General features: G+C 47.9%; 1 protein-coding gene across 6 annotated transcripts in view; it reads left to right on the forward strand.

Moving 5' to 3' along the window:
- Nucleotides 1-9,058, forward strand: part of Slc39a11 (solute carrier family 39, member 11) — a 365,832-nt gene extending 356,774 nt beyond the window's left edge. For all 6 annotated transcript variants that reach the window (XM_005402093.2, XM_013503238.1, XM_013503239.1 and 3 more), the window contains 3 exons: nt 4,294-4,392; nt 6,906-7,064; nt 7,397-9,058. In XM_005402093.2, the coding sequence (XP_005402150.2) occupies nt 4,294-4,392; nt 6,906-7,064; nt 7,397-7,475 (337 nt within the window). In that variant the 3' untranslated portion in view covers nt 7,476-9,058. The remainder of the gene's footprint in view (nt 1-4,293; nt 4,393-6,905; nt 7,065-7,396) is intronic.
- Nucleotides 9,059-20,411: the final 11,353 nt, after the last annotated feature.

Raw genomic sequence — 20,411 nt, forward strand, 5'->3', positions numbered from 1 at the left:
AGTGGGCAGCCAGGTCTGAGAACTATTGATGTCATGTCAATCAAGTTACAGAGCTGATGGAGGTGCTGAGGAGGAGTAGAGGGCACGGAGGTGTCTGGGCTCTTCCACTGGGTCACTGCCGCCTACTTGAAATTGAACAGATGCATGGCATATAGCAGGGCAAGTGGACACTGCTGGGCCCATGCCTGGCTCATACTTACTGTGTGTGCATGCATAGAGAAGACCCCAATTAAGAAGGAATGTGTAAGATGGCAGGGAGGCAGTGGTCCCAGTCCTTGCTTGGAGTACAGAAGCCCAAGAGCATAGCGGGGAGGCTTCCTGGTTGTCCAGCCAGGCAGCACCCTTTGGAGAAAGGCCTGGCAGAATCCAGAGGGTGTGGCACCAGTTGGGCTGGAAACCCCGTGCCAGGGCCAGGGCAGGGCAGAGGTAACGAGGCTTGCCAGGGACAGAAGAATGGGGTTTCTGTGCTGCTTATCAGGATGGTGGCTCCTGGACAGGATGTGGAGGAGGCTGTGGAAGCCTCCGCCTGGTGGATAGCTGCAGCCAACACTGCGCCATGGGGAGGACTTTGGACAGGGAGCGCCGCTGCTGCCTTGCCGGTGACGTTGAGCTGGGAACTGCTTGGTCATGCCCAGCATAAGTCACACTCCTGTCCCTACACATGGGGAACAGTCTCTAGTCTTCGGCCATCTACGGCGAGCCAGCCACCAACTACCAAATCTTCATGTCAGACATGAGCCATGAGGCCTGGTTGGAGCCTTTGTCCTTCCTCATTGGAAGGGGCTCTTGGACGTGGGGCTTTGCATCAGGTCACGAAAGCTGGTTGTATTTACCCAGCCATTTGGGGGTTACAAGGGGATACTGAGTGAGAACGGAGTAAAGGGCCCATTATAGGGACTCTCTGAGAAGATAGGGCAGGGATTAATGAAATGTTGGCAGGAATTTGCCTTTGTGACTTGTTTCTTCCACAGCAATATACTTCAAACGTCCCTTACTCCTGGGCTAGGAGCCCGGGCCTGCTAAGGCACAAAATTGGTCATAGAAATCTGTAGAATACACTGTAGTTCTGCCCAGGGCTGGTTATAACAGGCTTATTGGGGTCCTACATCTTGAACAGGGATTGGCAGGGTGTCCTGCAGCTGGACTTGAAGTCCTAGACCTGAGGCCCAAGAGGACAAAAAAAAATGAGACTGTTGATTCAGATCCTAAGCCCTGTTCCCTCTCAGAAGTGGGTGCTCATCACCCTCCCTGGCAGAGCCACACCGGAGGGGAGCCCAAGACCTTCTGAGGGAGAAAGGAGCTCGATCCTTTTATCCTGCCCTGTGGACTGGCTGGGTACTCAGGGATAGGAACCCAGAAAAAGGGGAAAAGGCAGATGGCCCAACAGGGCCTACTGCTTTATATAAGTGCATACTTTAAACAGCAAGGGACAGAACAAAGCTTCTGCCTAAAAACCCCTAGCTAGATTTTCTTTTCTTATTCTACCTAATTTCTCCTAATCCCCCTCTCTTCTATTAAACTGGGACAGATTGGGGGTACTGGGAGGGCATATAAAGGCACAATGCACTCTCTGCCCTGGACCTCATCTGACAGAACCACCTCTGATAGGAGAGTAAGACTGTCCCTAGCTACCTAGGACAAAACTCCAGAGCACCCCCCAGAGCTCTTTATTCAATGAGGATTTCCATACTGGAAACACAGTGCAACAGGAAAGTACCCTACTCCTTCCAGCAGTACCGTCTCCTTGTGCCTGGGGTGTTATCAAGTCTCCAGTGTCCACTGGGGCCTGGAGCCTGGATCAACCAGAGAACGGATGCCAAACTTAGAAGAAGCAAGAGACCACACCTCCTGGGAGATTCTGTGCACCCAGACAGACCCGCCGGCACACAGGGCCCCAGTACCAGAAGACCTTCACATTGCCCAGCCATCTGCACCAAACTCTTACACATGATGTCCCACCCTTACCTCTTTACTGGTTGCAGGCCATGTGGTGGCTTCTGGCTGGTGACTGTGAAAGGCCAGCGTGGCATCCTGTCAGCATCTCCACCCGTCTGGGGTCCCTACTTGGACTCCATTCCTTCAGCCCCGCTAGGCGTTCTCCTGGTGGAGAATCTTGCAGGGACACTGGCCCTGCTGCAGACTTTCTTCTGGCCTCCCAAGCTGTCCTTTGACATCTCAGTGGAACCCACCATGGACCCAGGATTTGGACATGAGAAGTCCATCTGCCCCACACTTTACTACATAGATAGCTGTGATAACCTAAAGATAGAGAGGGCATGCCCAGGGTCTGCATGCCATCTTGTCCAACCTTCTGTTCATGTGAGTAAAGTCTTATTGGAACCCAGCCACACTTTTGATTTATGTTTGTGTAGTGTCTGTGGCTGCTTTTCCACTACAATGGCAGAGTCAGACATGTGCAACACAACAGTGGCCCACAAAACCTAGAATATTTGCTATTTGGGCCTTTGTAGGAAACATTACCTGCCCCTTAGACCATGGGACGAGGCTAGTGTGTGCCTAAGTCCCTCCTAAAGAAGAAAAGGGAGAGCAGCCTTAGGTAACATGCGTGGAGGTTTGGCAAACTCGTGGGAGAGAGCAGCAGAGGCTGAGTGCTGGGCACAGGCCTTGCAGGACATGCCTGGGGCAGAGGGGTGGGGGTGTCTTCTTGTCTATCCACTCCATTTTTAAGGACAGCCCTTGCCTATAGTCTTGAAAGACGAGCTCAGTGGCTCTGCTAACTCTAAGATCATGTAACAGCTCCCCTATTGAGGAGCTAATAATAAATTCTCAGATGCCATCATTTTGAGAAGCAACTGGGTGGACATTGAGGGGAGACATTGTAAAGCTGTCAAGAAGAGAGGACAGGATGAGAGCTAATGACATGAACCACGTGCAGCTAAATGTTTCCAAGTTTAGGGTTCAGGTGGGGTTAGTCTTTTTCTAAGAGTCTCCTTGAACTGACCCTGGGATGGGTGTTCTGGGCAGTGAGCCCCCTGCCCATGAAGCATGTGTGCTTGGGGGTGGGATAAAGGCAAACACAGGTGAGCTGTAGCCCTCAAACCTAATGAGGATTAAATATTCAATGCTGACAGCTTGGCTAAGAGCCCAGCTGGGCAACTTAGAAACTTAGTGAGACCCTGTCTCAAAATAGAAATGGCTGGGGATGGAACTCAGTGAGAAGGCCCTGGGCTCAATTCCCAGTATGGAAAAACAGCGACCCGCTGGGGATTATTCCTGGTGTTCTGTGCCAGAGACTGGAACAGAGGCCATGGCTAGAGCCAAGTGATGACCTTCTTCATGCCCGCAAGACCTTTGTTGATCAGAGGGGCCCTCCATGGTGGGGCTGCCCCTAATGCCTGTTCAGCCAAGGTGGCATCTTGCTGGAGGAGATGGCCTCAAATGTCCTTTCTGTTGCACTCAGCCTTGCCAGTCTCTCTCTCCTCATGCCTCGGCTTCCTCTGTGAGTTTGACATTTGGTTGATGCATGGTTGTATACAGCATATACAGTTGGGCTCTTTACATAATTATGAGTATTATGAGTTAATAATTATATGCATGTCTTGTGTTCCTGGTTAAATCATATATTGGATATATATCTGTCTCATTCTGCTTTGCCCTCCCTTTGCATGCCAATTCCTGAAGGCAGGCTTTCCAAAACAGGGACTGGCCAGTTGGCCCAATCACACAACACCCTCACCCCCCTGTAACAGAGGCAGGAAGCCGGAGGATCACAGTGAGCACCACCTAAAAATGCAGTGATTGTGCCAGACCCTGGCCAGATCTGCATCACCATCAGATTCTACAAATGTTTGTCCTCCTTCTGAACTTGCTTCTGGATAAAATGTGATATACCCATCTGTGTGCTGTAGAGATTAGAAACTGAAGAATTTTGAGCACTTGATATGTGCTAGAACCTCATAGGCAACACTAGGTTACTGGGTCATACAGCAGCCAATCAAGGTGGATGTTATTATCCCGTTTATACACAGTGTGGAGGGGTAGAAAGTGAAATGGTTTGTGCAGAGCAGTACAGCCAGCCCGATGCCTGACCAGTGTGTTCTCTACTGGACTGTAACACCCTGAGATGCTGTCCTGTCAGCCCAGGACAGCATGTTGGGCAGAAGGATCTGTGTCACTCCCTCCGGTAACTTGTGTCTCCACTTCTATGTAGGTCCCTACCTTTCTCCTCCACCTGTCACACCAAAGAAGTGCTTTTGTTCCAGCCAGGAGACCCCCATCTGTGTGAGTTCACAGTTGCAGATGAGAGCTTCACATGCTTTCTTGGTTTTTCAGGAATTTGGCCCTTGGAATTGGAATCCAGAATTTCCCAGAGGGCCTGGCTGTCAGCCTCCCTTTGCGAGGGGCGGGCTTCTCCACCTGGCGAGCTTTCTGGTGAGTGCCCCAGCATCAGAGGCAGGGCTGTGTCTCACATCAAGTGCTGGGTTCGTGTCCTGTGTTCTGTGTGAGCTGCTTTCTGTGAGATCATTCGCTTCTTGGAAGCCAGTGTAGGGCTTCTAGTAAAGCACCCATAACGCAGGTGAATATTGTCCCCTAAGGCTGGGGAACCTTAAGGAAAAATCCCACCTCCTGATCTTCCCCTCTACACACCCCTGCTGGCGTGCTGGTGTCCTGTTTTGGCACCCCTCCGTGGACTGCACACCATGCCCATTGGTGTTAGGTTATCTCCCCCTTGGGTTTGTCTACTTTAAATATCACACGCATCAGCCGACACACTGCCACCGCCCGGCCCAAAAGTCGCTCTGATAGCTCCTGTCATATGCTCATCAGTGTGAAGACGAGCATAAAGCAATGATGGCCATTATACTCACTAATTTCCCCTTTCTCTGAGGGTCTTCTGGTCTGTTCCCGTTCAGCATCCATGCCCTTTTTCAAAGGAAGGAGCTGTGGGCCAGGGAGTCAGATGGCCAGCCCAAGTTACCTGGCTCATCAGTGATGACACTGAGACCAGACACCCAATAGGCAGAAGGTTTTCTGCCCTGTGATCAGGGCTCCAGACCTCAGACTCTTCTTGGTTAAAACAATCACTACTCTACAATGTATGATAAGAGTGCTTAAAATGTCTTCTGATAACAAGCATAAAGTACCCTCCATTTCTTAGGGCCTTAGGACTTACAAGTTTGTGTACACATTTATTTTGTTTCTGCCTACCATGATCTCTGAAGAGGATTTGGGTAAGGACAGGGAGAGTGGCCACAGAGTTTGGGTTTTTTTTTTTTTTTTTCTAAAAATAAATATAATGACTATGACTGTCATTTCATACAGTTGAAACACCAGGAAGAAGAGAGAAAAAATGTTGAGCTCTTCTGGTGGCATCCAGACCCTGAGATAAAATCTTTCTCTCCCTGGTCTCATTCCCCATTTTCCTGGGGTGACAAACCCAAGGCAGGAATTGTACAAACCAAAGAGTTGCCAGGTCTGCTGGTCTGTGAACAAAAGCTGGGGGAGCCAGCAACAACAGCCCCCTTAGAGGATTTCCCAATAAAAGCAGGGTCTCCCCATGCCTAGGGGACAGGGAGTCAGGGGGAAGCAGAGGGTGGAGGAGTTCACAGACCTCACAACAGTCCTCTCATCTGGGAAGCTGGGCAGGGAGACATCTCTCATTCCCACTTCACAAGTGGAGGGACTGAGGCTCAGAGGCAGCGTATCCTGCCACGGCAAGGTTGTCCAGTTGCTGCTGCTGCTGCTTCCTCTTCTCCTCCTCCTCCTCCTTCTTTCTGAAAGTCTTACTATGTAGTTCTGGCTGTTCTTGAACTCAACATGTAGCTGAATTCACAGTGATCCTCCTGCCTCAGCCTCATGAGTGCCGGGATTACAGGCATGCACCACCATCCTGACTGTAGCTGTCCTGACTTCTTGCCTGCTGGTTCCCTGTAGCAAGTGGCATTTGCCTGTGGCGCTCATTTGCCGACTTACCGTCTGCTCTTCACATTTTCATGCTCATGAGTGCTGCCATTTCTATGGAGCATGTTTGATTTCAAGCTGTGGACATTCATTCTTGCTGGCACAAACCAGGGGATTCCTCAAGGGAGAAATCCCACCTTAATCCAGGTGAGATCAAGGGGTGGGCTGTCAATACACATGGAACCAGGTGGGACTACCTCTGCAGCAGAAGTGGGTCATTGCCACCCAGTGAAAAGGCTGGCTGTTGGGGCCTGACCTCCCGCACACACCAGGTACAGCTTGAGAAACACCCACTCCACTGTCCTGTCCCTCCATGTAGGCATCCTGTGAGGAGCAGAGATGTAACGGGGTACAGCACCACCACAGACTGCTCTTTATCTATAAAAAACACACACATTACAGGAATGCACCTTAAAAACATTTTGCTAAGTGAAATAAGCCAGTAAAAAGGGCCATTATTATATTACTCCGTTCATATGCAATACTCCGTTCATATGCAATGCAGAGGCAGTAAACAACAGAAGGAAAAAAAAGGTTCTTGGTTGCCAGGGGCCAAGAGGAGGAAGGAGCCAGGAGTAGCTGTCAGTAAGCGGGGGTTCTTTCAGAGGTGATGAAAGTGTTCTGGAATTAGCAGTGATGTTTCCACAACCTTGTAAATATACTAAAAGCCACGGAGTGTACACATTAAATCGGTGTGCCATATGGCATATGAATGATGTCTCAATAATGCTGTCAGTTTTAAAAGACATGCTCTGAAATGTAAAGCTCTAAAGGACACTGAGGTTGGGGTCTACAACCGTCATTTCGTAGGGAGCGGAGGAAACTGGTTGCAATGCCGTGACTTGCTTTTGCACTGTCATGCTCAGATGTGACACAGAATGACACACCTCCATTTTCTGGGGATGAACCCACAGTCTGGGTCTGTGGAGTGTCTGCCTGGCCCTCCCTCCAGCAGCCCGTGTTTCTGTTCCTTCCCTCCCTAGGTACGGGCAGCTGAGCGGCATGGTGGAGCCCCTGGCTGGGGTCTTTGGTGCCTTTGCTGTGGTGCTGGCTGAGCCTATCCTGCCGTACGCTCTCGCCTTTGCTGCTGGCGCCATGGTTTACGTGGTCATGGATGACATCATCCCGGAAGCCCAGATCAGGTAGGGAGCTTGCCCTCCTGTCTGCCCCTGGCCCAGCCCTGACTCGGGAACTGCAGCCGCATCTGCCTTCTTTGCATCTGCCCCTCCTCACCCCTCCCAGGGTTGTTCTGCTACACCTGTGCTCTCTGGGACTGACCGAGAGGAAAGGGCAGGGTGTCAAGACATAGCTGATATTAAGCAGTGGTGTGAGCAGGGCTTCTGCTCCCTTGATGAGCAGGCAACTCTAGGCCATTTCTCTTTGGAATTGGCCATTGCAGAGGCAACTTCTGGCCTAGACAGGGCCTCAGGAGCTCCACTGAGGCCTTGCTGTTCTCCTTCCCCTTCTCTCCTAGTGGTAACGGGAAGCTGGCGTCCTGGGCGTCCATCCTGGGATTCGTGGTGATGATGTCACTGGACGTGGGGCTGGGCTAGCACCGAGACCCTTCAGACTCCAGGAAAGGCAGCACAAGACTTCTGCGGGACCACGAGCCTCTTTCTGCAAATTAAAACGCTGTTCCTTTCTTTCCTCTTCATCTCGTTATCTGGATCCATTCTGATGATAATCTGACCATTTTTACTTCGCTTTTGAGGGAGATACTGGCTTTCTTTAGAATCTCACGGTGTCGCGGACCTACAGGGTTTTGTTTTGCCCGCTGAATGAATCTTCCTTCGGTGGGATTGTCAAGGACGTACAGATCAGGGAAATCTCTCCTCTCCTCCCTCAGTCTCCCTCTCTAGACTCAGTGACAACTCCTCAAGGTCACCCACAGAAGTAAGTTCCCTGGAGAAGTCTCCTTAGCACTTAGGCCTAGGGCTCAGAGCAGATTGGAGGCGCCCCTTCTGCTCCATCAGTGCAGATCTTCTGCCTGCCTAGGATGCAGGAACCAGAGGAGGGTGAATACAGCACCCTTTTTCAGAAGCCGAGCCAGCCTGAAGAGGAACGCACCTTCCTCTCCCTCCCCCAGAGAGATGGGCACAGGAGAGGCCGCAGACAAAGGGAAGTCAGCCAGTGTTCATCCTTTTTTTTTTAAGACAAAAATCTGTATTATTGATGGTAAAGGGATTCCAAAATTAGCACAGGTAGGAACACAGGAAAACAGGAGTGTGGCTTTGAGCAGAGGCCTCTGTTCTTGATGGGTTCCGGGAACAGAGTGTTCGTCATGGTTCCCCAATTCCTAAGCATTAATTTTTTTCAAGCTTATAGGTTCCATCTTTCTAAGAGACTTGAGAATACCAGCAAACTGCTAGAACTCAAACTCTTCGCTAGCTCACGAAGGGAATTACTTAAGCGAAGTGAAGGAAGGGCGTTGGAGCCTAGAGCGGCTCCTTGCCTGCTGACCATTTGGTAACTTATCACCCAGCCAATGACCCTTGAGCTCCAGTGGGTTTTGCTGGAGTCTGGCCAGAAGGCTTGAGAAGGAACAGGAAGAAAGGTACAAAGAAGAGAGATATCTTGACACTTCCCTCTTAAAGTAAATTTTAGCCAAGTTATTCTGAAAGGACCATAAAGAACGACTGGAGCTAGACTAGAAGCCAACCTACACCTTACACCCATAGCTTCTCCAGCCAGGGGGATAGGAGCTGTCTGCTTCAACACAGTGAAAGCCTATGTTCTCCTTGGTTAGAGGAGCCTATAGGATTTTGAGCAACTCTACCAAGAAAGCAGCCAACCCACAGAGCCAGGCATTCAGGCATGGTGTTATCAATTCCTGCTCTCTGAGTTTACATGGTCAGTTGCTTCCAAGGGTGAATCTCCTGCTCTGTGAATGCTCTAAGACCACGAAAGCCAACTTTGTGCTGGGTCTGTGCATATTCTTCCAAAGCACTGTTGATCAAAACTGAAGACACATTCAGAGGTTGGATTGGTTGAGATTAGCTGGGTTGGTGGTTGATGTATGTGTACATTTCATTGTTTTAATGTCTGTATGTAGTTCTACATAATGCAAATTGTTCTTTCTGCTGGATAAGACCTCGTAACTGTGATTAATATTAATAAAAGGAATATTGTTGTGGAAGACCTGTGCAATGTTCAGTCCTTCTCAAAGCTGCTGCTCTCCAGGGATGGTAATACATAGTTGGAACTAACCTCTCCCCTAAGCAACACCAAAAGGAAAAACTCAGATGAGAAGAGCTGGTCAGATCCTTGGTTGCAGTTAACAATATTCAAGAGGAAATTAATGGAAGGCTATTGAGGAAATCACAGTATCTATAGAATCTCACGGTGTCAGGGAACTCCAGGGTTTTGTTTTGCCCTCTGAATGAATCAGATTATCATCTCAGGGTTGAAGATGGGTTGGATCTAAGAAAGCTAGAGGTCTGGGATCATGGCCTAGTCTCACCTGGCTAACAACTCAGTTTAGGTGCCTTGACTTCTAGTGCTGGCCCCAAGACACAGGGCACCATCAAGGTGATGGATGGAAATACCTAGCTGGCAGAGCTGAGATCCTGTGCTTATGAACTACCTGGTCTTGCCCCTTACCAAGACTCACAGAATAGATTTTCCAAAATTTGGAATGAGCTTAGATGGTAGAGAGCCAAAAGAAGAAACCAAGTTTATCTGTGAATTCCCCTGTTTGCAATTAGTGTTTGGCCAAGAAGATGTAGCTATTCCTTAGACACTCAAAGCTTCACTCAACCCTTTGCCAAAGGGAGCTACCTTGGTTCAATGTGCTTTGTCAAGTCCTGTACTAAGGATCGCTGAGTAATGGTCACTCCTCCCCCAGCTGAGTCACAACCCCATGTCATTTTTTCTACCATTTGGGCGACACTGTAAAGTGAACCATAATCATGTATTCTTTGTATCACAGAAGAAGTAAAGAAGAAGGAAAGAACAAATTAAAATACTGACTGATACACATGGCACAAAAGAGAACGTAGAGGCTGCACCTCTTCTCTCTTTCCCTGGAGGAAAAAACCCTGGATGATTTCCGGTTCCTCACTTCCGGCTTCCCTGCTGGGAGTGATCAAGGGAGGGGAAGGAGAAGGCTCCAAAGAGGACTGCTGAGGTTCACTTCTAGACCCCACCCTGACCTGTGTCCCACACCACAGTATTAATATTTTGCCGGGAATTGTCTCTGCAGCCAACATTGTAACCTACACTTTTTTTGTTTTTGCTTTTGTTTTCTATTATTGCATATTTGCAGGACGCAGTGTTCACATTCCTTGTGTGGAGTTGGTACATATACGTGATACACCTTAATTCTTTCTTCATCTCTTTCCCTCCCTCTTCTATTGCTTCACCTGCTTTCTACTGGAGAAAGATCTATTGTCCTGCTTCCTATTATCTATCTTCTATTTTGCTCTTTATTTATATTTTGGGGTTCTCATATAAGAGAAACCATGTGTTGCTTAAGCTTGTATCTGATTTATTTCACTTAACATTATGGTCTCAAAGATGACTCAAGTTTACCCTTCTTTCAGGCAGAGTAGTACTCCATTGTGTGTAAACTATCACTTTTTTATCCGTTTTATTTGTTGATGGACATAGAGGCCACTTCCAGGACTTATCCTTCTTTAGGCCTGTTCACCTAAACGTGTGAAACTTTGGATGGCCAGCTGATATGTCCAGATTGTTACTGCATCATCTCTTCCTGTTCAGCACCTACATGTACTCTAATTCCTCTATTTTCACTCCTTTAGAAAGTTTCCTCTTCAATAGAATTAGCCCTCATATGTATTCTACATATCCCCTTTCCAGAGGGACCTGCCCAGCAGCCAGAAGCCTCCATGATGGGTGGCACATTCCTTTTGTGGGCACTAAAAATTTAAAGTCAAAAGAAACTGTCACATACAGAGTAGACAGTCTTGGGGCTGGGGATTTAGCTCAGTGGCAAAAGCGCCTGCCTGGCAAGCGCAAGGTCGTGAGTTCGGTTCCCGGTACCGGAGAAAAAAACAAAAAAAAAAAAAAAAAAAAAAACACACACACACACACAAAAAAAAAACCAGAGTAGACAGTCTTGTCCACCGCATTACTTGGCTGGTTTAATTTTTTGCGATGCTAGGGATTGAACCTAGGGCCTCACCTGCTAGACAAGTATTCTACCACTGAGTTGTAGCCCCAGCCCTGACAAGTTTTGTTTGGTTGTTTTTATTTTTTATCATGTCCACTTAATTAATAAGGTCCTTTTCATAGTGGGGAATTGAGAGGAGTTCCTTTTACTGGAGGAACAATAATTTTCAAGTTGGGTCTGTTCAGGGAGTTGAATCCTGTATGTCTCCCCTAACCTCTCTGTCACCAAATGTCCAGTCTTTCTCCTTTCAAATGCTTAACTATTTACTCAGATCATTTGTCACTGCTCAAGAATGGGAAGAGCTTCTTGCCCCTCTTTCTTTCCTTCCAAGCAAAGTGAACACAAAAACATGTAAGAGCTGTCCCTTTCCTACCCTCTGTACCAGAACCCTCCATCTCAGAGTTTACTTAGAGGTGGACCAGCTTATCACATGGGCCGCTGTGAGTGAGGCTTTGTGGGTTTTCTTCTCCTGGCCAAGGATTCTTGGGAGACTGTCCTCGGGGCACCATTACATTTATGAAGCAGCTAGGGACAATGCATGAGGACCAAGCCATCTGTGAATAACACTTACTGGTGCTTTCAGGACCCCATCAGACTTCGGCCCATATAAACCATTCTAATTGGTAATGGAATTTTCATAAGGGAGTTGGATAACCCAGTACATGATGGACAACTAAGGCTCAGTATGTTGGGATCAATCAGCTGGGGCCCTGCATTGAGTACTGGGGTGCAGAAGCCACTCCCAGCTTCTCCCTACACTAGCATATATACTCCGCTTCTTATAACAAGTATCTGTATCAGTAACTTCAGACCACGAGGATGTTCTTCCATTCACTGTTAAAACATCCTAACATTCCATTCCAACACACATTCCGCCAAGCTCATGAATAAAAATTAAGAAAATCCTGAAATGAATCCAGGTATGGTGATGTGCATCTGTAATCCCAGCACTCTGGGAGGCTGAAGCAAGAGGATTACAAGTTCGAGTCCAGCCTAAGCAATTTGCTGAGAACTTGTTTCAAAATTTAAAAAATACATTTTTTTGGTACCAGGAATTGAGCTCAGGACCTTGCTCTTGCCAGGCAGGCACTTGTACCACTGAGCTACATATCCGACCCCCCAAAAATACATTTTACCAAAGGTATGAAGCTATAGCTCAGTGCCAAGGCCCTGGATTTATTCCCCAGGGCTGCAAAACAAAACTCCGGAAGTTATATTGGTTTCTAACCTTTCTCCTCCCAAGCTTGGGTTTGCCACTGCCCCTCTGCTATGGCTTGTGTACGGTGTTAGTGTGTCTCCCAGAGGTTCATGTGTTGGAAGTTTGGTGTTCAGTAGGACAACAGTATAGGGTAGTGGGACCTTTAAGAGGTGGGACTTCATGGGGGGTCATTAGGTCATAGGGAGCATCACCCTCAGAAGGGATGTGGGAGTTCTTGGGGACTTTGGTTAGTTCTGGAGAGAAAGCTGTCATCAAAGAGTGAACCTGGCTCCCCCTGTACTCTGCTTTCCTGTATCACCTTGTTACCTCTGCTTTTCACACATGCTGTCACCATGACATCATCTGACACCTTTCCCCAGAGGCAGAACCAATGGGGGTACCTGATCTTAGACTATCAGCCTCCAAAACTATGGAGTAAGTAAACCTCTTTTTTATATAGTACCCAGCCCTAGGAATCTTGTATAGTGATGGTAAACCGATGGAATGCTTCCTTCTGAAGTAGGCTGGGATATAACTGCATCAGACCTGAGTACCATAGAGGGCAGTACACATGGGGAACTGAAGTTCTGCTGCAGGTTGGCTCCTGCAGACAAGGCAAAGGCATATTGTGTCTTCACAAAGTGCTTCAGGAGATAGAAGAAGAGGGGTTTCCAGGTACAGAGGAGGCTCTTTGAGGGTTGATGATTCAGAAGACCCTGAGTTTTTCAAATCCTCCCGTATGTCTCCATTCTGTCTCTGGGTCCTATTCCTCCTGGACCAGTGCTCCAATTTTCTTTAGCAAAGCTGTAGAAATTCAGCCAATCCTCAGGATCCAATTTTACTTTTGATTCTGTTTTCTCAGCCTTATGGCTGAAACAGGTAAGATATTTCATAGAAAATCTCAGGTTTTAGTCTCTTCCTTGATTCAGGATTTGACCTTGCCAGGGTCTTCCCTGGCATCCTCAGGAGAGATGGTCTTATGCTGTGGTGCTGAGGGTGGACTGCAGGGCCACTGTGTAGCTTAGACCCTGCTCCCGCAGTTCCCTTTAGCGGTTGGAGTCCATCGTCCTTATCCCCATTGCTCCTTGAGGAAGAGGAGGCCCAGGAGGGCTTATGGCCTGTGTGGAGCTGGGTGGACACACACTGGGTCTTCGCCTTGCACAAAGGCAGCAGAATGCAGGAAGCAACTTCCCAACCCCCTCACCTGCAGAAGTTCCTTTGGTGGGGCCCGGTCCTGCATACATGGGAGCTTAGGTTGCTTAAACATGAAAGTTAGCAGGAAAAGGGAGCCCAGCGGCTGTCCTGCTTACCTCTGGAGTACGATTTGCATATGCCAACCTCACCAATTTCTACTGTGTATCACACAGCTACACGGATGGATTTTACTTACCCACCCTTGGCCCTTGCTGGGCCTGAGGATTCCCCTAAGCCGCCGCGATCACGGGCCTTCTCCTCTGCTGAGCACCCCAGATGAGCCCAGCGCCTCAGCAGCAGGTGAGGCTGGCTGCTTGCCTGGGTGCACGTTCCCGGGGCGGTGCCCAGAGTCCCCGCGGCGCCGGGCCAGGCGCCAGAGCGGATCCTCAGGCAGCTGTTGACCTGCGTGGGCGGAACAGAGACCAGACTTCGCACGCAAAGGCGGTGCGCTGGGAAGCCCTGGGGCCCGCCTCCCGCGGTTAGCCTGCCAGTTTGCAGAGGAATGCTTAGGGCAACCCGTCCACATGCTGGGCTACAGCAAGATTGGTCAGACACCTTAAAGGGGCTCCTGACTGTCTGTGGGTCGGTTGCCTCTTGCTTGTCCCTGCTAAAGGTCCTGGTTTGGGAGTGATCTTTGGAAGAAAATAATCATCAGTACACATACAAAATGAGGGACAGGGCTTTGCAAAGGGAACTAGGAGCAACCATCCTGTAGCCTAACCTCAGGGACAGGGCAGGGAGTCTCACCCAAGGAATTTATTGTCTGCCACCTTCCTGCACAGCCCAAACCAGTAGCTGAGGGAAGGGGGTTGTGGTGTGTTCATAGGCAGGTGAGCACAGCTCAAAACCCTGCTTCTTTCTCCTGCATCAGGGAGAATTGAATGTGATCCTCCTTGCAGCAGGATAGTAAATGGCCGTCGAGGGCAATGCTGGATCTGCCTCAAGACTCTTTAACCCTCTGCCCCTCTGATCTCATTCCTGTGACAGTGCCTGGGCTCTGCCAGGACTCTACCAGGCCTGGAGACCCCATACATCTTCAGGACATAACTACTCCCCTCTGCTCCAATGCATAAAAAGACACAGGTGAATGAGCAGAAAGGTTGATATTGGTCCAAGGATGTTAGATTTGGACTTTCTCTGAACTTGGATTTTTAGGGTGAGAGTTCAGTGTGCCTTTGGGTTTCTAGCCTACATTGGTCATCATGTATGCCCGAGAAGGTGATTTAAGATTATTATGTAAGTTTAAGCTTTTTCAACATTTTTCTGTGATAAGAACCTTCCTCTTCTGTGCTTTTTCAGTGAAAATACTCACTGACTTAAATACGTAAAGTTATGTGAAATGTCAATTGTTCTCATTTTCCAACCATCCTTTGACATACGTTTTAAACAAGAACAACAGCACTGCTCTTAAACGATGTATAATCTGCAGGTGCCTTCCATGTGGACATTAGTCACATTTGGTAACTTGTGGTAGATGATCACTGTATTTGTTTCCTATTGCTTTGCGTTGAGCTACCACATATTTAGCAGAGTAAAATGACGCATGGGATTGTTTCAGCATCTGAGAACCAGGAGCGTGGACACAGTTCCTCTGCGCGCTCAGCCTGGGCTCTCACAGGCTACAGCCCTGGTATTGCCAGGACCATGTTCTCCTCTGAAGCTTGACTGGAGGAATCTGCCTCCAAGCTCAGCTCCATTGTGGCATCACCCCTCTCCCAGCAGGGATAGAACAGGGTTTCCCCCATTTCTCAGGAACTCACTGTTCCTACAGGCTTTGTGAGTTCCTTACCACAGGGACCTCCCAACATGACCGCTTATGGTATTAAACCAGGAAGGGGTGCATCTAGTAAGTCAGCTAGAAAAAGAGACCTTAGATAATGTCACATAATGTGAGAGTGATGTCCCATCGCTTTTGCTATTGTCTACTGGCCCATAAACCCAAGTCATACGAATTGATTTCAAAGATTCAAAGGTTCTTTTGTACCCATCCAGATGAAGCAAACTACATGCTATGTGGTCACAATAGGTTTAATCATCTCTCTGTCCTGGGCGCTTTAAAGTGGTACCCTGAATGGATGGAAGGGATGCGTGAGCAGCCAGTAGTGAAAGACAGCTACCTGGAAGGAAGTATGGCTGTGCTCAGTGAGCTCTTGGGAGTCCTGGTCTCTCCACTTTGCTCTCTGAGGGGTTTCCACAGTCTGATTCCATGGGACTATGGATCAGTGGCCAATTCTTGGCTTGCTTCTTTGCATGACCAGTGACAAAAACTGGAGAACCACAGTGGTGCTGACTGTGAAAATGCTTTGGATTCAAGCTATCAGTTCCACAGAGACACCCTCGGTGTGTGGCAGCAATTCCTTGATTTTAATCGCTACCTTTATTTTGATCCAGAGACTTTTCAAATCAACTCCCAATAGCACACATTCTGTGACAATGCCTATTTGAACCTCAGCTATTGGTTGTTTTTACAGGGAGGAGGAAAAGGATCAAGGGACATGGGGAAGATGGTAACCAAAGCGATGCCACTACTAGACCTACAAGAGGACATAGACCTGAAAGCCTTCCAAGACATGTTTAAAAAACATATAAATGTGTTCAAAATTATAAAACAGACTTCCATAGTAGAAACAACAAAAATCTTATAGATCAAAATTAAGCCTTAACTTTCTTACTTTGGAGCCCAGTCTTTAGCAGTAAGGGAGATAGGGCAAAATTGGCTTTCAAGTCCTCTGGTGGAGATTAAGATGGAACATGTTCTGGCAACCAGCAAGTTTCATGAACCCATAGCGTCCTCCTTCCTAGGAGATGTTTCCTTACCCCATGGGTTATGCCTCTTTGGGAAGAAGGGTGATGTAGGTGTGTGTTTGTTTAACGTAGAGTTCTTGGCAAATCCATTTGTTTGGCAGGTGCTGAAAAGGAAAATGCTCTTTTCCAAACTAGAAAAACTCTGCTGCCAGTGTCCTGTCCTTATCTTCAAAGCTCCAGCCTCCGGCTGGCTGGTACAGCCATCAAGGTCAAAGGGAAGTTCAGGTTTCCATGTTTTCCTCCCTGGGATCTCTCGTTCAGAATGTCCACTTTCCAGCTGTGAAAGACAAAGATGAAAGTAGGTACATGGTACGAACTCATCTTAAGGTGTAGGGCTGGGGTGGAAATGCAGGCTAAGCCAGAAGGGGCATGGGGTGAATAGCGATGCTTAGTTAGCACTGTGGGTAGCCTTGTGGAAATGTATTGCCTCAGGCCTGGATGGGCCGGGATCATGGCTTTGGGAAAAGGCACGATTCCTCAAGGGAGTATCCTCAGAACTCAAAGCATTACATGCACGTGTGTGTAGGAGATGACAATGCTGATAGCGCGGCCGATTGCGATCAGCTTTGGCAGGGAGCCCCCAGCAAAGCTTTGTGGTTTGGAAAGGTACAGATGACAGGTAGGGCACAGGCTGCCTTGGAAACATACCAGTCTCTACCCAGGGCTGCCACCACTGCCCATGCCCGGTTCTTGCCACCATTGGCTCAGCTTCTGTTTCCTACCTCCTTTTGCTGACCAGGGTAGCTGATGCCACCCATTCGGCCTCTGAGGCATTACCTACAAGCCCTTGGTACCTTGCTTCTTACAGTATCATCCACTCCCTGTGTTACCCGTGGCCTATGAATTTGTTGGCATAGTTATCCGTTTAGACTTTCTTGGCAGGTGCAAAGAGGAATTGAGCCATCCCAGAGTGTTTGAAACTTGAATGAAGTTAAGAAGGAGGTTGGGGTCTTGTGCCCATGCATGTGAATATGAGGGTTATGACTCAGGTGTGAAACTAGTTGCTTTCCATATTACCTCCCTCATCTTCAGCCAGCACAATCCACTCAGCATAAAAGACCAAGGGGAAGAGATCAAGTGGGAATATTAGCTTGACCAGCATACTTGTTACAAATGGAATTGCATCACTTTCAAGCAAAAAGAATAGCAATCTGAATGCCTAGTAGTGTTTATTGCTAGCCAGTCCCCCAAATACTCTTCTCTTCCTTCCATTCACATAAGTCTCTGAGGTGGTAGACTTTTAAACCCTCCAGCCTTGATCAAAACACCTTGTAATTTTAGGAGCTTTCTGGAATTCTGAGGACCTTCCACTTAATCTCTCATTTTTTGGCACAAATCTGTGTACTATTGCAGAAATGTTCTGTGAGCTAACGTCTCTAGATTCTGCTCTGGAATCCTACCAAAAATTATGAGTGGTTTATTGTCTGAAACCGGCTAAAACTTACTCACCTTCTTATTGTCTGGCTACAAAAAGTGAAACCGAATCTATTTTAGCCACTACAATTTAAAAGCAAGGTGTTATCTGACCATGTGCTTGGTAAGGGGTACATAGGTATGTACTCTTGCAGATTGTTCTTTATTCCATTTTGATCTTTAAATTATATTTTGTTCAATTATTTTTGTTATGGAGAATTTCAAACCTATGCTGAAGTAAGCAGAATGGTGTCATGAACCTTCATGAACCCACTGGCCAGTTCCAACAACTATCCAGCTTGTAATTTTTTAAATTACAAGGGCCCTGACGAGCTTGTAATTTTTTAAAGACATCTTGGCTTTTTATTCATAAACCAGCCAGTATGTCTCTCGAAAAGGAAAGTGGTATAGCTTCAATGTTTGCCCCCAAATTTCATGCATTGGGAACTTAACCCCCAGTGTCATATGTTAATGGTATTTGAGAGGTGGGGTGTTGGGGAAGTGATCAGGTATGAACGCTCTGCCTTCATGAATGGATTAATGAATGGATTATCTCTCCAATGGCTTTATTATAAAGCAAGCTCTCTCTGGCTTGCTTGTTCTTTCTTGCCGTGTGATATCCTCTGCTGTGTTCTCTGAGGCAGCAAGAAGCCCTCACCAGAAGCACAGCGGGTACCAGCTCCTTGTTCTTAGACTTCTACCCTCTAGAATATGAACTACACAAACTTCTACTCTTTATTAATTGTCCAGTCTCTATTTTATTATATCAATGGAAAAAGGATGAAAACTGAAAGAATTTCTCTTTTCCATGTCTCTGGTACCATTATTATACACACGGAGTGACATTATATGATCCACTATATAACTATAATTTACTACATCAATTTACTACATAACTATAATTTATAGAAGTTGTATATTGCACATATTTTATTGCTTTCCTTTTAGTGAAGCAGTGGCCTTTCGCCAAGAACAGTAAAGTCTTACTTGATATTATTTGGCTGAAAAAGTCTATATTTCTCTGGGAATTGTGCTTCTTTTGAAACTCCTTTGTTAGCTCATTTCACGCCCATAAAGAAGACTGAGTTTAGCCTCAGGAGGAGGACCTAGGCAGCATGGCTGAATTAGCACTGATTATAAACTTGCCTGCTCTTGTGGTATAGACAAAGTGTACCAGGGACCCCCATCCCAGGGACTGTGGATTTTGATTGTGGATTTTGACTACACCTTCCTCTTCTCTCCCCTCTTCTCTGTTGAGGACCAGGGTCAATCTGAGTGTCTGCAAAGGAAGGGTTGTTTGTCCAAGGAAAATGCTCATAATATTCCTGGCCTGGTTGGTATGGTCACATGGCTGGAGAGTGGCCAGACAGAATAGTACAACCAAGCGTGATTCATGGGACACGTCGAGAGATCCACTAAATAACGTGAACCACCTCCATGGAAGCAGACTTCCAGGTTCTCTCTGGCCACAAAACTCCCAAGCTTCTGTCAGGCCTCCTAGCTCTCTGGGCACAAAAGAGGAGACTAGTCCTTTGCAACAGGTGCTTCCTTAGCAGGGAATCTCATTTGGGAATTCACACTTCTAACCTCCCTCCTCCCCAGCCTGTCCTTTCCCTGTGGAGACCAGGAGCCAAGAGTGTGCACCTCCCAGGTTCATGTTGCCTAAATAGCCAGGAGATCCTTTGCCAACTTTGGGAAATGATTTTTCGTCATGCCATGGTCTCTCAGGGCTGGGTGTAAGACAAGGATGTGTCAGAGTTTCAGTGGCACCTTCTCTGGGTCTGGTTGGCTTCTGGGAAGGAAAGCCCGGTGCCCCCCTTCTGCGGTCCCCACGCCCAGCTCTCAGAAGGCTGACTGACGCATTGCGTGTCAGCTAGAGCTCCCTGCTGGAAGCCTAGGGCTCGGCTGGGGAGTGGGGATCACAACCTGCATTGTGTTCGCCAAGAGATCTGACAAGTGCTGATGGATTTGGCTTCCTCGAGGCTCCCCGAGCCCTGGGTAAGGACAAAGGGGAGCATTGTTTGGCAGGGCAAGCCTCTGCCTGTGAACTCACTCATTTGCCTCACGGTGGAGACAGGTGTATCACACGCTGAGTGTTTCAGAGCCTTGCTGGGTGATAAAGATCTGGGCTGTGCTCCCCAGTGCCAGCTCAGAGAAGAGATGCAGTAGGAGGAATGGTCTGGGACCACCTTCTTCTTGCTTAAAAGCAGGGCCTGGCCTTTCTTCTCTTAGTTTACTCTCTGAGATCTGCTCTAAAGCAGGGGCTTGTTAGGGGTGAGAAGTGGGATTCTGTTCCACTTTCCTTCCCTTTATAGTTGGGCAGGTGCAGTGGGTACTGGGAGCTCTCACTGCGAAAGGCACATTTGGACCATTCCTGAGCTGAAGCTGGGGGTCACTGCCTGGCTGTGCTCCACATGGGCACTGCAGCGTCCCTGACGACATTCCTGGTCTGCCCTGCCCTGGCCAATCAGCAGGATCACAGGAGTAGGCCTTTTCCTCGACCGTCTGGGTGCTTCCTGCAGATGCTTCAAATCATGTTCACCATTTTTTTTAATTAAAAATTTATTTCTAGCGAAATGCATTGGTGCATGCCTGTAATCCCAGCTACTCAAGAGGCTGAGGTAGGAAAATCAAGAGTTCAGGACTAGCCTGGGCAATTTAGCCAGGGCCTGTCTCATACTGGCGGATTGATCCCTGAACCCAGGGCCTTCATACTGAAGTATATACCCTCAGTCCTCCTTTTTAAAA

This window comes from Chinchilla lanigera, unplaced genomic scaffold, assembly GCF_000276665.1.
Source record: "Chinchilla lanigera isolate Chin_1 unplaced genomic scaffold, ChiLan1.0 scaffold00077, whole genome shotgun sequence".
NCBI lineage: Eukaryota > Metazoa > Chordata > Mammalia > Rodentia > Chinchillidae > Chinchilla > Chinchilla lanigera.